Genomic DNA, 17,269 nt, shown 5'->3' with positions numbered 1-17,269 from the left:
GGACCGGGAAACAACGTATGGTTATATAATCACGTGTTTACACGGCTCCGGGATACAAAGTGTTAAGAATAGTCCAGAAGGAGCGTAGAATCATATTTAAATACATCAAACTGTGTCAAACCCCCCACTTTCACCGCGCGCATGCGTGAAGTCGCAGGGTAATGTTGCCAGATCGCGAAAAATATAATCATAACACAAATGTAAGATAATAATATTTTTTTCAATTAAACAATTAAAATTTTAAATAATACATTTGCTACTTACACATGCATTTCCTACTTTCAAATTAAATGTAATATTATCCTGTTTCTTTATGATCCCAGCAGTATTTCTACACTTTAAAACGGCACAACATGGCATAGTTGAATTCAAATCGGGAGTTGCGTCAATACGCTCAATAGCGACGTCTACAAAAAAACGAACAGCTCAAAACGTAAAACTAGTTTAAGAGTAGTTTAGTCGTCTTCTGTTTGATGCGCGTATGCGGTTTCTGGACTATTCTTAATTCTATGGTCGAGACTATCAAACTAAGCCAATTTTTTTTTTTAATATTTGTCGGCCTCGTGATGTAATGGTCAGTGCATTTGCCTACCATGCAAGAGGTCTCGGGTTCGACTCGTGACATGGTTGACATAAAATATTTATTTAAAAAGGTGTTTTACACTAGAATATTTCATAGTCCCCCTGGACTGGCAGTAGTTTTGAAATTATTCCGCATGTGACGTCACAAGTCTTTGGGTGAGCTCCGCTGATTGGTGAATTGGCTTCCCGTAAACCGGAAATCTAAACACTATCATCGATTGATTTGGGAAAACTAGTGACGTCGTTGAAAGTTGTTAGTTTTTGTATTTTTTTTTCATACATTTTCAAAACTTCACCGTACAATTGAATGCACTTATTTTTACCTTGCGTAAGAAAACATTTTCTATATCCAATTTCCCGTAGCACTGAACTTCCCCATTGTCTCGAGCGGGCAACCTTCTTATCTTGTCAGCTCATGCATGCGCTAATTGTCACTATGCATATTTTGTTTTGCACGAGCTTAAACTCTTAACAGTATTTCTTGTTAAAACTCATGCTAATATCGATAATTCTAAGAAATACCAAAAAATGAGCATAGAAATATAAATATTAGAATAAAAACATAAAAATTAAGAAATTAAAAATGTGAAGTAAACGCAAAAAACTTATTGCCTCGTAATTCTCTCTTAGTTATAGTCCTTAAAATTTAGCTTGATTAAAATGACAGCTGCCAAACTAATGTCACTGGTGATGAAAATTACTGATCACTGATCATGTACCGATCAAATCGATTTTATCAGTTTTTTCATGCAAACATGAGACTCTGTTTCCAAAAATTGATATAAAAACACAAAAACAAGCTTATAGTAGTGTGTTTAAGACAATTATTCAATAAAAAATAAGACATTAAATACGGTTTTTCATGAACAACAACCAATTAATTATTTTTTATTCGATCGATTTACATTGATCAATTTGTCATCTCTAACATTTTTGCAAAATTTTAATGTTAATAATTAAGTTTATTTAAGTTTTTTTTAGTTTTAAAGCTGATTTTATATAATTATGTTGATTTATATGTCAAGCATTGTATTTTAAAAAATCATTAACATGCCAGATACAAATGATTTTTTGTGTGCCATATAATCTAAGGAGTGATTTATATAATCTACACTACAAAGTTATGTCGTCACTTTTGCTGACAACTGTCATTCTAATCAAGCTTTATTTTAAGGACTATAGTCCTTAAAATAAAGCTATACTATAGTATAGAAGAAAAAGTTGATAGTATATCATAGAAAAATTATTCTCAGAACTCATTTAGTTGTAAGGAAAATAGAATAATATTTATTGTATTAATTGTAAGAGTATTTAATAACTAATAAAGTATTAACATATATTTATCTTGTTCATAATTTATCCTTTATATTATTTACATATTATTATTATTATTTTTATTTTTTTTCTTTTTCAAATTCTAAACAATTTTTTTAATTCCCGCCAAACTGCAAAAGCAGTTTTTTTGCAATTCACACATACATACCCTGAGCCCCCAAAAATGATGACACTTAACTCATGCCCAACGCGCGTTTGGTCGTTCTTCAACCGCCAACTAGGCGTGACATGTAGAATCGAAACAAAAATGCCTACTCGTGTCGTGAAAGCGTGTAAAAACCTTTCGGATAAACATTGTAAAAAGGATTGTGTAACTTTTCATTGGTAAATATTTTCTCACGAGTGATTAACAAATCTTAACAATTAACATTCAAATATCAATCTTGTTTTTTTTATAAACGTCAAACTGCACCTGGCGGCGCAATTGCGAAGCTCTTCTTAGTTACAGCGATGCATTGATAGGAATACGTTTTTAAAATATAATAAACGTGAGTTAATATTATCTTTTCAACAACAAACCATCACGCCGTTTCCCCGTAAGGGTAGGCAGAGAGGATAGAACGCCACAACACTCTTTCACATCTTTACATACAGATCTCGCTTCCTCTACATTCATACATCTTCTCATGCACGCGCGCCGATTATTCCGACTTTTAACATGTCCATCTTTAAGTATTTGTTGGATTTGGTCATGCCATGTCTTTCTCGGTCTTCCTGTATTTCTGCATCCATCAACATTCGCATTGTAAATATTCTTAGCCGTCCTTTCGCTGTCCATTCATTCTACATGTCCAAACCAGCGCAGAGCTCCTTTCTTGATGTTGTCGATAATGCTTGTCTCAGCCTTACATAATGTACGGATTTCAACATTTGTACATCTATCGTACATAGTTTTACCACACATTCGCCTGAGAGATCGCATTTCGACAGCATTCAGCCTACTTTCATCCCTGTTTTTCCAAGTCCATACTTCGCTCCCATACATCAGGGACGGGACCAGGACTCCGTTGTGAACCGCCAATTTTGCCTCTTGTGACAAACATTTATTTGCCAAGGTCGATTTAAGTGCACCGTTTACTCTGTTCCCGGCACTCACCCTCCTTTCAGTATCTTTCTCAGTCATTCCATTCCTAGTGAACATACTTCCCAGATACACAAATTCCTCTACTTGTTTTAGTATAACTCCATTCACAGTGATTTCACATTTAGTCATACTTTCATTTCTTTCAAAAACCATCACATTTGATTTATCGACATTCATCAGCAAATTGCTTCTGTTGCATACATCGTAGACCTTTGTTATCAAAAATTGCAGTTCCGCTTTGTTGTTAGCAAGAAGTACAGCATTGTCAGCATACAAAAGACAATTGACATTTAAATCACCCATTTTTGCTCCCATTCTTAAGCCTTTCAGTTCTTTCGTGCAGTTATTGATATACACGTTGAACAGCCATGGTGACATCACACATCCCTGCTTCACTCCTTTGTGAATGTCAAACCACGATGTGTATGATCCGTTTACCCTAACACATGCTGTAGATCTTTTTGTTTCTAAAAATCCAGTGAAAAGAAATAAATTAAAAGACTGCTAAAAAATCCATCTGGAGACGATGCTGTAACGTTGTTACATTAAGCAAAAGATTCTTTTGCTTGGGTTTATAAATTTATAAAAATAAACATATAATTTAGGCCTGTTTTATGGCAAAATATGACTTAATAATTTTAAATAAGAGACATGCTAAGTTTTGTATTCTATGTAGACTCAGCTAAGCAGTGCCCTATGCACCATTAGTGTCAGAAAGGGAATGATGATGATGAAACTGAAACCAGTCAGATTTATACTCAAATTTAGTAGTTTCTTTTAAGAAATTGTCATAAAATAATAATTAAAAAACACACAAAGCAAAAAATTTTGAATTTCTAAAAATGTATGTAATTATTTACATTTTCATAAAAAATCTAAATTAAACTACTTGGTGCACTGCCAATAATTATTGATTTGAACAATGAAGAAATGTTTCCTTACACACTGTAAAAATTAAAGCATTTAGTAATTGTACAGCGAAGTTTCTCAAAAATGTATGAAAAAAAAACATTAAAATGAACTACGTCCCAATTTCTTCTGAATCAACCAATGATAGAATGTTGTGATAGATTTCTGGTTTCCAGGAAGCCAACTTACTGATGAACTTGATCATCACCAAGATCACATTAACAGGGTTCTCAGAATTAACGACAAGTGTTAATAATATTTTAGTTTCATAAAAAAAAATGACAACATTTTCCGCTTATTTAAAATTTTACTTCCATTCAGTTTTGAGCCCTGATTTTAATCTTATATTGCCACTATTTACAATAATAGAAATACCATTATTGATTTGTGCTTGACACACATGTGTAGCACGAATCTCATATGTAGATAAAATAATATTTATGTATGTAAACTAGACATCATACAGAAATGCGAGACATTTTTTTGACCCCAAGGGTTTGTTTGTTACCTTTTTTATGTAATTCTAATCTAAGTAAGTTTTACATAGAAGACTGATGTTGGAAGTATGTGATGATTGATTTTTTGTAAATCTCAATATGTGTGGTTGATCCAATCCAATATGTTGAATTGGGATTACTTTGTTGCTATCAAGGGCAGACTAGTCAATGACTATCAGTGTAGTTATCTTTTATAGTATGTTTCTTCAATCTCCTATTAAAATAATGTTTTGTTTTAAACGAAGAAGCTCACTATAAGAAAAAATATAGGAATTAATAAAAACCAAACATATTTGCTGAATTCAACATTTTTCAAATTTCCATTCACAACTCTTTCACGCCTTGTCCAAAAGTCACCTCAAACTTGTACTATAAGACTCCAAGTATACTAATTATAGATCATTTAGTTGATGCAATAAACGCACATATTAAAATGTACATACGTATATTGAAAGCATAATATTGCAATTCCCTACTTGCTTTTTTGAATAAAATGTTTATCATTTCTACATAGGTAAGTCTGTTTAGAAAAATATTTCAAAGTTCCAACTTTTCTGTTACATAATATGTATGGAAAAATTAATCAAATAAAAATAATTTAAAATTTTGACACAAAAAAAATTTATTTGTCAAAAATAGTTTTAATGGTGATTTATTTGACAGATTTCTTTTTTTAGCTGGATGGATTAATTTTTTCTTTTTTAAAATATTGGATGATGAACATTGTTGAAAACTTATTCTCAATTTGATGTTTTAGATATCAGCCACAATGCAAATCCTAGTGAGATTAATAGTCCGTTTCTAAAACACATCACTCAATGGGCAAGTGTGTATGTATATACTACATAGTTTTCTGTATTTATGTTGTTAGTTTTAAAAAATGACCTGTGATCTGATAAATCCTATACTGACATATATGACAATATATGTAATTTAGGGGTTACACAAAAACAAAATAACTTTAAAATGATATTGTGTTTAAATTCTATAGTATCTATAGTCTAGGACAGCTCAACTCATCTGTCATTGGGTTTTGTATGTCATATAATTTTATTTATAAAATGGTCAAAACTTTAACTTAGTATGTATTTACTATTCACCAGATTGCTTGAATTAATTTATAGGTTTCATTTTTAGTTGGTAATACATAATTTATACATGAAGATAAGTTAATAAATAAAGACTCGATGTCTGTCGAAAAACAAAAACTCCCCTCGTATGTTACCACATTTTTTTATACTTACTAAATGAGGCAGAAACGGGCATTTTATTATATTTTTCTACTTATCTTCTATGATTATAAGTATTTAATTACTGCACAGAACTCAATATAATAACTTATTACTTGTCCCAAAAATAACTACTTGTAAGTAAATAAATATTATGCTTTTTTCAAAAATACTGTCTATTTGGTTACATGTTTTGGTGATTTTAATCGAATGATTTTATACTTTTAATGCACCTGAATACTAATTAAATTCTTGACTTATACCTAAAACTGAAAAAAAAGGGGAGCGGTAGATAAAGAAAAAAAATTGTTGCTTGATGCCCAATTCTGCAACTATAAGAAATTTCCCTCATACATTCAATAAAAGCTCTACTTGTTATCAGCGCTAATATTCATATTCAGTAATGAGATGAGATGGCTCATATGTAAGTTTAATTGATGGGTTGGTAATAAAACTTAAATTACGTGTTTTAATATTTTTATTTGTTTAAATTAAACAATATTTATCACTTTTTTCTTTAATATTATCACTTCTAATTATAAATAAATCATATTATTTATATTCAATCTTACGATACAAAATATTATGTATGTTATTGAAATAAATCTAACTCCGAATATATCAATAAGCATCGGAACATATATATTTTCTTCATTTCCACTAGGCTGACAATCACCGATTCATCGGTGATTACATTTTTAAGAAAAAAAAACTACACATATCCAGAAGACAATAATATCATCGACCACACTTAGCGTTAAAGCTACAAAGTACACATACATTCTGATTTTTTTTATAAAAATACGAAATGGTTTCACGTAAATTATAGTGATCTTATACATGAAGCCATCTTCAAACTCTATAAAAAAATGTAATGAAACATCGCATTAAGTACTGTGTATAAACTGATATTGGAATAGCTAGGTTTTTATATTGTGACAAATAATTATTCCAACATGTAATTCCTGGAGGCAGCCAGTAAGTGCTTAAACTCTAGTACATAATGTAATTCGATGCCTTTAAAATTAGATTTACAGTTCAGCTGACTCAAACAGCTTATTATAAGCTGAATATGGACATGTCCATTTTAACATTCAATAACTGCATTATATATTTTATCTGCCAAAAGTGAAAATTCTATCCAAGTTGTTTTTCACTGCAATAATGTAGCGTAATAAAAATGATCAAGATAAGATGGTGCGTCAATGTAGTCGGTGTAGATAGGGGAAAGGAGAAGAATCTCATTTCAAATCAGTGATGTTATTTTGATTGATTTAGATATTTTTTGCTAGCCAAATTACCTTTTAATTTATCTTTAATACGAGTAGCATAAATTTCTGTCTTTTCAGAGATAACAAAGAATGTAAATGAAAGATGATTATTTACTTTCAGCTATTTCACTTTATAAAATCATTTTTCAGTTATATTCCTTATCCACACCTAACAGTGCATAAGGCACAGCTTGGTATTGCAATCACAGCGTATCCCGATCATTTGTTATATACGTGAAGGTAAAATGAACAATCTTACGCTATAATGTATGAAACGGATTAAAACTGGAGACCGAATGTATGGTAAACAAACGCAGCCACCATTAGACAACATTTTTTTCTAAGTATTAAGGTAAAACATGTCAATTTTAGTTTTGGCCACATGGATTTAATTGTGGTGAACGTGCAGTAGGTACTGTATTTGTAGTACTTTTGTGAATCCAAAAGCACCTTTTTTCTTTCAATTGAATTTTATTTCAACAATATAATATAATGCAAATGGAATAATGAAACAAAATAGATAGCTAAAAAATATGGAAACACGTTTTACACTTAATGAATTAATTTTTTACAAATTTGAATTTTTTTAATCACAAAAAAATACACTCATATTTTCAATAATTCAGTCATCACTCATACAAATTTCATAGACTATTGTAGTATTATATTATCACTTTGTTAAAAGTCCACCTTGTAATAACGGAATCAGTTCTGTTGACAATATTGACTTTCTAGCGTGTAATTATATAAATTTTATTTTTACTTATATGAACGCAAAGCACAGATCTGAAAATGAATTCTAAGAACTAGATGAGCTCACTCACTGTTATAATATGCAATCAATAATTACTTTAGTTCTATAAATCAAAGAATGGTTTTATGCAACGTAGTTGTATTGATTGGGGTTGTCCTTATCGCGCTCCATGTAATCGCGGTCTATAAGTGATTCAATGCGTTTCTTTAAATCAGAAGGCTAGAAAAGAAAAAAAAACAAATATGAAAAACAGTTATGGGAAAGCGATTACCAACACAATATTATTTTGGATAACTTACAAAGCACTATTATCATCTTTACCTCAAGAGCGCTTGACAAAAGTAGTTTTAGGTGATATAAACAAATATTATGACATAATAAATAAAAGATTTTAAAAATTGTTTACCTTGACTGGAAATTTGAGTTGATTGTAGAGTTCTGAGATAAGTAAGTTGTGCGACAGTGTTTTGCGCATTTTCATGATACGAACAATAGCTGCATCTATTTGGTACTGGCGATCTTGGTAAACTCTCTCTTCGGTAGCTTTCTGCTCTTCCGTCTAAAATGCAAATCAAATGAAAAATATTTTACAAATGCTAGTAAATGATGTAGTGTTTACTGTGATTAATTACAATGGATCACGCGAAGTTGACATGAAAATGTGTTTTTTTTTTAAATATTTCATAGTTCTTCTAAAGTGTAAATAGATTAGTTTGCCTTAATTTAATAAATGATCAGTACTGTGCAAATGCATTGCATTTGCACCATTAGAAAGACATAATTTGAGTAAATATTTAGAAATTGGTAATATTGCAAAGTCAAGGCGATGCATATTTCAGTTGTGATTGCACCAAAGCACAATACAAGGATTTTATTGAAACAATGCTGCTAAAATTTGTTGTATTACTGATAAATGGAGCCCAGCATCTGCATACCTTCTATGGTGCATGAAGGTTACTTTTTCATCAAAAGTTACCCCGAGATCTTTGATTTGTTGGACAAAAAGACATGTGGAAACATTTTTTTACGCACTATGGAATATGTAGATTTTTAAAAAAGTTAATGGTTGTCTGAAAATCTACATTGAGAATTATGTGGGTGATTGTCAATAAAGAATATAAAGAGAAATGGACCAATGTGAGAACCTTGTGGTACCCCCCCGATTTATGGATTGATTATCAAAACATGTGATCTTACCGTTTCCTTCATCTGTATCTGGTTGATCTTGATACGGAACAATTTGTTGGTGAAGTCAGCGTTAAAGGAGAACCGGTCCTGATCCTGAACTTCGCGACCGCGGGGAGTTTTGGTCATCACTCTTGCCTTACCACAAGCCAGGGACTGAAGAGTGCGACGTAACTCACCGTCCTAAATGCCAAATAACAATATTCAACGCGAAGCTCAGAGAAAATTAAAAATAATGTTTGATTTAATGTTTATGGATAGATGAATTTACGTAGTTAAACTTGCCTCAATATTAGTCGACGCCTTTATATCCTCTAGGGAGAGATTATCACCTTCATTGAAGAGCAGAAGTACTAGTACTTGGAATAGAGAAACTTGTAATTCTTTTTTACCCTGAAAATAAATTAACATAAGTCAGTTTTTTTAGAAGTACTGTGATGAGAAACAGTAATAAAATATGATATCATTAGATAGTAAAATAGTGCAAATAATCACAAAATAGAATCAAATATTGTTGCATCATTCCTTTGTGCCTGAACATTGCACAATATACAAGACCGGCCAACAGAGAGCCCTGTAAAAAAACATCATAAATGAAGAACACAAGAGAAGTCGATCTCTTTTCAGGCCGACAGACTCAGAACGAATATGTGATGATCAACCCTAAAGCCCTCGATTGTAAATTATTCTTACCATTGTAAATTCAACGAAAAATAAATCTCATGTAAGTTATCCCAATGGCATGTCGTTTAATAATCATAACCTAAATAGCTGTAATTAAATAATATTAAATCGGAATAATCTAACGCATCACATCCCTTGAACAAAATTCACTATTTTTTATTATACATATGGGTACATTATTATAGAGGATTGTAATTGCTCTTTGCATTACATATTGTATTCTAATCACCCTATTGTCTTGAAACTTCTCCATCAAGATAATTGTTCTATCGATAGTAAAGAACTTACCAGTTTCAGAATGTAACTGTTCCTTGTTCAAGGTAGTCAGCGATTATAAATGTACATAATCTGGATAATTAAAAATTAAAGTAAATCATAGAAAGTATTTAAAATGGAAAAAAAAAAAGTTTGTGCTTAAACATAATATGCCTATATTCTAATCACCTGAGTGAAATGAGCGCGCAGCACGCAATGGCCCAGCGTGGGTTGCCACTGCAGCTTGCGGCCGCTGTGTTTGGCGAGGTAGAACTTGGTGAATAGGGCCTGGTGGCGCAGCAGGCTGGTGGGGAGACGAACCTCCACTACAGGGTATGTGGGCCAGTAGCCCATGGTCAGGATGGCCACCGACAGCTCCAACTCCGACTCCGGGCAGTTGGACGAGTGCTACAATACCACATACGAAGTTATATTACAATATATATTTTATACTTAGAATACTAAGCACTAAAATTGAGTCGACCTTGTGGCGTAGGGGTTAGCGCGTTTGCCTATCATGCAAGAAGTCTCGGAATGGATTCCAGACATGGTTGACGTGAAATATTTATTTAAAAATGTGTTTTAACACTAGAATATTTCATCGTCCCTGGACTGGCATTTAAAATGTAAGACTGATCATCTTAACTTCATATAAAAATATTTAAAAAGATCAAGATACACTGCGATTGGTATACCAATGCAGTGCCCTATGCATCATTAGGTGCAGAAAGGGAATGATAATGATGATAATTGAATACTTTAATTGTAATTATTGATTATTACAATTTCTACAAGCTATGAAACAAAGTATGTAATTTCTGTGCCCAGGCAGGTTAAGAATACAGTTCTGTGTGTGGAATAGAACCATTTTTGGCGAGTACTTTTAACTCGATGGCCACACTCGGGTAAAAGTCCTGAATAAGGAAATCGAGCAGAGACAAGTGCATCTCGTAGTGTTGTGATTGGCGTGTTAGCCTACTATGCTTGAGTCTTCAGGTTCGATTCCTGGGAAGGTCTGCATGAAATATTTTATACGGAAAGGCAATGTTACACTGCAATATTTCATGTTTCTGGACTGAAACCTGAAGAATAGGACTGATCACCTTACCTTCATGTAACAGATGATAAAATATGCTGTATTTGGTTTACCAATTTGTTGCCATATACACAATATCAGCTAAAATTTGAGGTAATAAACCAAGCTTTATATATATATGTGGCAAGATATATAAGTCCCAATTAATGTACAAAAATGGACATATTCCCTTTAAAAAGAAATACGGCTGCAGTTTACAGTTTAAAACTGTTAAATTGCATGTTATGTTTGCAACTTATCAACAGGTTGATGTTACTTGTCTTTAACATACTGCACATAATACATATAATATGTAAATAAATTTACCTGTTTGAAAGCAATGTTTAAATCTTTAGAAAGTTCCATGTCTTTGAACATTCCCTCCAGTTTGGATGTAAACCCTCCTCCACATTCCTGTTTCAGTTTACTGAGCATGGACTTCTCCGCATCAACGCTCGCTGACTTCCCCACAAGCAAGCGCTTGGCAAGATCCTGTGGAAATAATTTATCTTGAAAATTAAGGGTGATATTTTTTTAGAATAATCAAATAAATACGTGCTTACAGATACAGACCTGTAAATTATCACAAAAAAAACTGTTTCCTAACTCTTAAAGCCCGCTGGCTCAAAAAAATATGCAGGTGAGTCAGATAAGACCCATGTTTATAAGTCTAATAGTTTCTAAAATAGCATAATTGATAGTTTTAAATACTACTGGGTCTAATTGGACCCATCTCTGTTGGGGGGTTAGTTAATATAAATATGTATGTGTGTATTGCAAGTGGAACTTACTTTTTTGTAGAAAGCTTCGAATACATCTTTTCCATGAATAAATCTAAATTGGACCATAATTTTATCCAACAATCTTTCTAATTCTTCTTCGGTGGCTTCCTTATTACCAGCACGCAATTTTACATCCACGAATTTGGCTGAAAACAAATATTAAGTAAATTTATAATATTGTACCTTATAATATATGCATAAAATAATGTCAAATTTTGATGATAAGGGAACGAGTCAATGGTGAATTAAACTTACCTATTAGTTCGGCAGGTTTATTGGTTCTCTGGTTGATAAAATATTCAAATGCTTCTTTCAAAGAATTGATAAATTTATCATTCTTGTGAAAGCATGTTAACACTATGTGGTCTAATTTATCCTTAAACTCCAACAATTCTTGCACCATACTCTTATCCTTTTCGGGATCGATGACTATCGTACGACCTTTTTTCTACAAACAATAAAATTAAACAATATGTTTAAATTGCACAGTGATATATTTATTTTAAATATAATATTTATGAATGATATTTTTAAAAAACTCCAAGTCGAGAATTCAAAATAGAGAATAATATTGCAAAATTTTATTTAAAATAATACAGATTTTTAATTTCATTTTTAATAAAAAGGTTTTTTACAAAAACTGCATAACTGAAATTAGAATGTTTTTTTCACTAACCACAAAAAACATTCTGGACTAAAAATTAATGAATCATAATATTGTAAAACATGTTTTACAATATTGTGTTCAAAACAATCCAAATGTTTCATTAATTTTTAATACAGTGTTTTTTGCGGTTAATAAGAAAGAATTCCAATTTCAGTTATGCAGTTTTGTAAAAAAAAATACTTAAATTCTGATGGAATAAGGCTTTGAATTTAATAATAATAATAGGTAGATATTTATGTACTATTAAATGCGACGGTTATTACCTTGATATAAGTGTTGAAATGAGCACAAAGCTCGGGAAGACCATTTTTCACGCGAGCGAACAGGCTGTAGAGGAGAGAGAGGTCGGCAATACGAGCAGACTCCAGTAGGGCGGGAAGGCCCTTGCTCAGTATACCCCCGAGGTGTTCACTAACTAACTGTTTCTCCACACAGTGGATCAACTGGCATCTACAATTTAATAACACATTCCAATATTTTTAGGAATATGAATGATAAAAAAGGACTCTTTTTCCGAAATTTACCATCAATTGTCAGAAGATTAAACACAATAATCAAAAGTAAACATTGTTGATTTATACATGAAATATATTAAAAACTTTTCATACGATTTTAATCCTTTGAACATTTCAACACACATATTTAAAACAGAACAGCTGCCAATTCATATGCAACAAAGCTGTATGAAGGACTCAATATTTTTTACCAAATAATATTTTTTTAAATATTTTTATGTGATTTCTTAAAAATGTATTAAGAAAATAATACAAAATCAGCATGTATATGTACTTACTTGGTAGAAGGGTCTAAATAATGTAATAGTCTCTCTTGCTCTTCCTTGATTCGGTTTTCAACATGAGATAGATACTGTGGAACTGTAGAATCCTGCATTAACCTCTGACCTTCCGCGGCATACAGGCGTTCTGTTGCTAGCAAGAATCTATTCAGGAAAAAAAACACATAAATTCTTTAATATATAAATACAAAAATAAAAATGTAATAAAATAGGCTACAAATCATAAGCTGAACAACTAATGCTAAGACTTGGTACATAATTATTTGAGTAATGTATAAACTGTGCGTGTATAATTTTAGAATCCATTTTATATGTACAGACAGTATTTTGCAAAAGGCACTTGTACTGTCAAAATAAATATTATTAACATATCATTTTAGGCAGCACGTACCTGAAAGGCACATTCTAAAATGTACAGCATCTTAGAGGTGCCTTTACATGAAGGTAGAGGTTAATTAAGCAAAAAGATATATAACTACCATTATTTATTTACAATTGTCGCTGAAATTGAGGCGTAAAATATAATTACTTTTGCTCGAACGCTTCCTGGTAAATTTGCAGATCAGAGAGCATCCTTAGCAGGGACTTCAGTAAGGTTCTGTCTACGGCGTCCCCGCTGCGTTCTTTCTCAATGAGCATGAGTAGACCATCCACAGTCCTGGTTTGTACGAGAGTATTTAGCGCTATGTGGTGACGGAAAAGATCAAGGCCCATGTCCCTAGAGAAATAACAAAAGAATACCTTTTGTAAAATTATTTGAAACAAACATTAAAAAAAAAACATATTACAACAGAAATGAAGAACATTTAAGAGAAGGTAATTTGGAAGTCTAGGCATCTACAGGGCTTATGACCTGTCAATGGCTGGTTTGAGTGACCACTTTACACATTGTGTAACATTCACCATTCTGCCTATCCCCGGGGAGTTGAATCCAGTCTTTGTCTACAAAAATTTGGACAAACTCAAAATATTGTTTATAAAAAAAAAAGGTGGAACCTCTTTAAGAAAGGAATAAGAAAGTCTGAGCATTTACAAGTGTTCCGACCTGTCATTGACTGGTTTTAAGTGATTACTGTACAGACTGCGTAACATTCATTGTTGACCATTGATAATTTAAACATCTTCAATTCTTCCATCTGTCGATTTTTGCGAAATAAAAGAGCTGAATTTTTTATTGATTTAAATTTTACTTTGTTTGCCCAATAAATGACCAAATACCAACCCTTTTCAAGACCCAACTAATTTCTCTTCCTACAAATATCCAACTCATCTTAGCGAGCAGGAATCCATCTATATACAATCGTTTACTTAGATTTTTTTGAACAACGGAATCGATTTGTAGTGCACGACTGGGGTCTTTTGTTGGATCGGTGAAGGTAGCATAAGTATGGGTTGAGGGTTGATCGTTTTGTGGAGGGATTCTACTTTTTAGTTTTTAAACGAGAAAGGAGAGAACTTTCTCAGAACTGTTAGACTTACCTATGTTTATGTTGCTTACAGACCCGACGGTTGGGCTTGGTTGCTGGTTGCGTACTGCTAACCAGTTTGTTTATAAAAATAATTCAACTTGACATTGTCGAAAGCGTCAAATTTAATATGCAATGCCATTTTATATAAAAAAAAAGATTCTATCAAATTATTGTTTTCACGGTAATTTCATTAAGTCTAACATACATACAGCATTTTTGTATCCGCAAAGCCAAGGATTGTTCCCGAGGTAACAGGATTATATTAGAAACTTTATTTGCACAATAACCGGAACGCATATCGCTTCTGATTAGTTATTTACTTACCAAATAGAGTGAATGGAGGGATTTTGTAAGACGTATGTTCTGTCAAGGTAAAGGAATATACTCCTGATCATGATCATCTGTCTGCAATGCGCTCTCCAGCAATCGTTAATCCTCTTGAGAAACACATGTCGGTCCATACTCTCAGCCAAGAACTGTTCGATGTTGGCTTTCACATGAGCCTCCGTCAACCCCGTTAGGTTTACATAAAGCTGTGAAGCCATCTGTAAAATACACCAAAATTATTTAGATAGATCTAAACAGACAGATTTCTTTTGAGAATTTTGAAATCTGGGCATTTACGGCACTATATATCGAGGCTATACTGCAGATGCATTAAGTCAAAAGTCTTAATATATTTAAAATATTTTTTAATATGGATGCAAGATGTTGATTTCAAATTTTATGCTATGCCTTAAGTAAATATTATTCTTTCAAAGCTTAAAAAAAAATTTAAAAATGGGGGAGAAATAATGCGTTGAAAGAATAAAAAAGCTTTGAATGCGATTATCTCGGAACTTTTTTAGTGACTTAATGCATTCTGTCAGTAAAGCCTCGAAATAATGTATTTCCTTCTGAACTTTTTTACTGAAAGTTGAGATAATATATTTATATTAATAGAATCCCTTAAAATAAGGAGTTCATCATTATCATTCCCCTTCGGCACCTAATGGTGCGTAGGGCACTGCATTGGTATATCAATCGCAGCGTATCTTGATCATTTTTTGTTACATAAAGGTAAAATGATCAGTCTTACGCTTCAGGTGCCAGTCCAGGGGACCATGAAATATTTTAACGTAAAAACACCTTTCAAAATAAATATTTCATGTCAACCGTGTCAGGAATCGAACCCGGGACCTCGTGCATGGTAGGCAAACACGCTGACCGTTACACCACGAGGCAGACATAAGAAGTTAGTGGAAGTGTACTATTACCTAAGCATTTACTCTATGTCTATTGATAATTGAACGTAGTTATGCAGAAAGCAGCCAGTCCAAAATTTTGAAAAAATTCAATTTTGGTGTTATCAGATGCAGTAAGGTCAATTCTATGTTCCGCTAAAAACAGCCAGATCACAAAAACGGCATTTCTCAATTAGCAGGAAACACCCACGGCACTAGAATAACTTTATGGTACTTTAATAATCATTAAAACTGGTCAAATAGGTAATTAGATTCTTGTTTGTATTATTAAAAAATTAATGTATTCATTGTTTATCATTTGTCAAAAGTCAAAAACATTCCAACTGTTGTGTAGATTTGATTATTCTCCCTTTCCACAAAAGTGCTATTATCTCAGTTTTATTTTTCTATGGCTGGCTGCTTTCTGCATAACTACATTCAATTTGAAACAGCATTAGGAAATTTTTGAAAATTTAAAAACACTAAATTTAAAGCAATTTTTTTATAGACGTAAATAACTGAGCTAGAAAATGGGAATCGAGTTGTAGTAGAGCTGGGAACGAACCTCGTACTCCGATCTGTGACTAGAACTCGGAGAATTAGTTTATGAATCATTACAACTAAATTATTTTCTAATTCAAAAAAATTAATGAAAAAGAAATAGCGCTCGGTTCATTTTTTCCATTATGGCCGATATACCTATTATAATTCTGTTAGAACTGTCAAACAAATTGCAATCTTGAACCATCAACATCCTCATATTAAGTTGAATGAATTGTTGATTCGTAATAATAGTTGAGATTGTCACATCATGCTCATCGAACTCGTGAAAGGGTTAAAAGGGCAAACGGAATGTTTACCTTGTGGCTGCACATATTCTCTACTGCTTGGTACAATTCTTCTAAAGAGTATTCTATGGCTGTAGAAGTCTGGATAGCCACTACAGCCTCCCTTAATTTGCCCCACGTATGCTCTTGATAGTTATCGGGTAAATTTGGTTTACCTGAAAAGGAAAACAATGGAAATGACACACGTTTAAATTCCGACAAAATACATTATTGAGGTTATGTAAAAGATATCAGTCACCTACTTTTAAAGTTTTTAATGATTAGTTTTTTGGTGGCCCCGGGCTTTGTTATAGTCATAGAGGTCATTTTGAGTGAGCCGTTAGAATTAGAATTCAAAACTGAAAAATTAGTGCGCTTCTCGCTAGAGCCCATGTTTTCGTCTCGCTTGCTTTTTGGATTCAACTGATCACCGTTAGAATAAGTACGTTTTCTACGTTGGTTCACACCGTCTTCGCCCAAAATAGGCGATTTACCTATAACCGACATAAGAACGCATTATCTGGCCTCAGCCAAAGACATTTCAAAACCAAACACTTTTACCGAAACAAAACTTCGAATTCTTCACAATATCCTCGATACTCAACAAAAATTGACGGCCATCAACACTAAAGTGAACTTAGCAGC

General features: G+C 32.5%; 1 protein-coding gene across 1 annotated transcript; it reads right to left on the bottom strand.

Moving 5' to 3' along the window:
• Positions 1 to 7,358: 7,358 nt before the first annotated feature.
• Cul4 (cullin 4) lies at positions 7,359 to 17,269 on the bottom strand. The gene is made up of 14 exons (XM_088228520.1): positions 16,888 to 17,269; positions 16,658 to 16,800; positions 14,899 to 15,119; positions 13,635 to 13,823; positions 13,103 to 13,249; positions 12,573 to 12,759; positions 11,898 to 12,090; positions 11,652 to 11,788; positions 11,188 to 11,352; positions 9,975 to 10,193; positions 9,132 to 9,239; positions 8,859 to 9,029; positions 8,068 to 8,220; positions 7,359 to 7,880 (listed from the first exon to the last, which is right to left on the bottom strand). The coding sequence occupies exons 1-14, from the start codon at positions 17,129 to 17,131 to the stop codon at positions 7,785 to 7,787; spliced, it is 2,373 nt and encodes a 790-aa protein (XP_088084646.1). The 5' UTR covers positions 17,132 to 17,269; the 3' UTR covers positions 7,359 to 7,784.

This window comes from Micrasema longulum, unplaced genomic scaffold, assembly GCF_059751315.1.
Source record: "Micrasema longulum isolate JH-2025_06_02 unplaced genomic scaffold, ASM5975131v1 h1tg000590l, whole genome shotgun sequence".
Classification (NCBI taxonomy): Eukaryota; Metazoa; Arthropoda; class Insecta; order Trichoptera; family Brachycentridae; genus Micrasema; species Micrasema longulum.
Note: the sequence above shows the minus strand (reverse complement) of the source record. Positions and strands in the feature narration are given on the sequence as shown.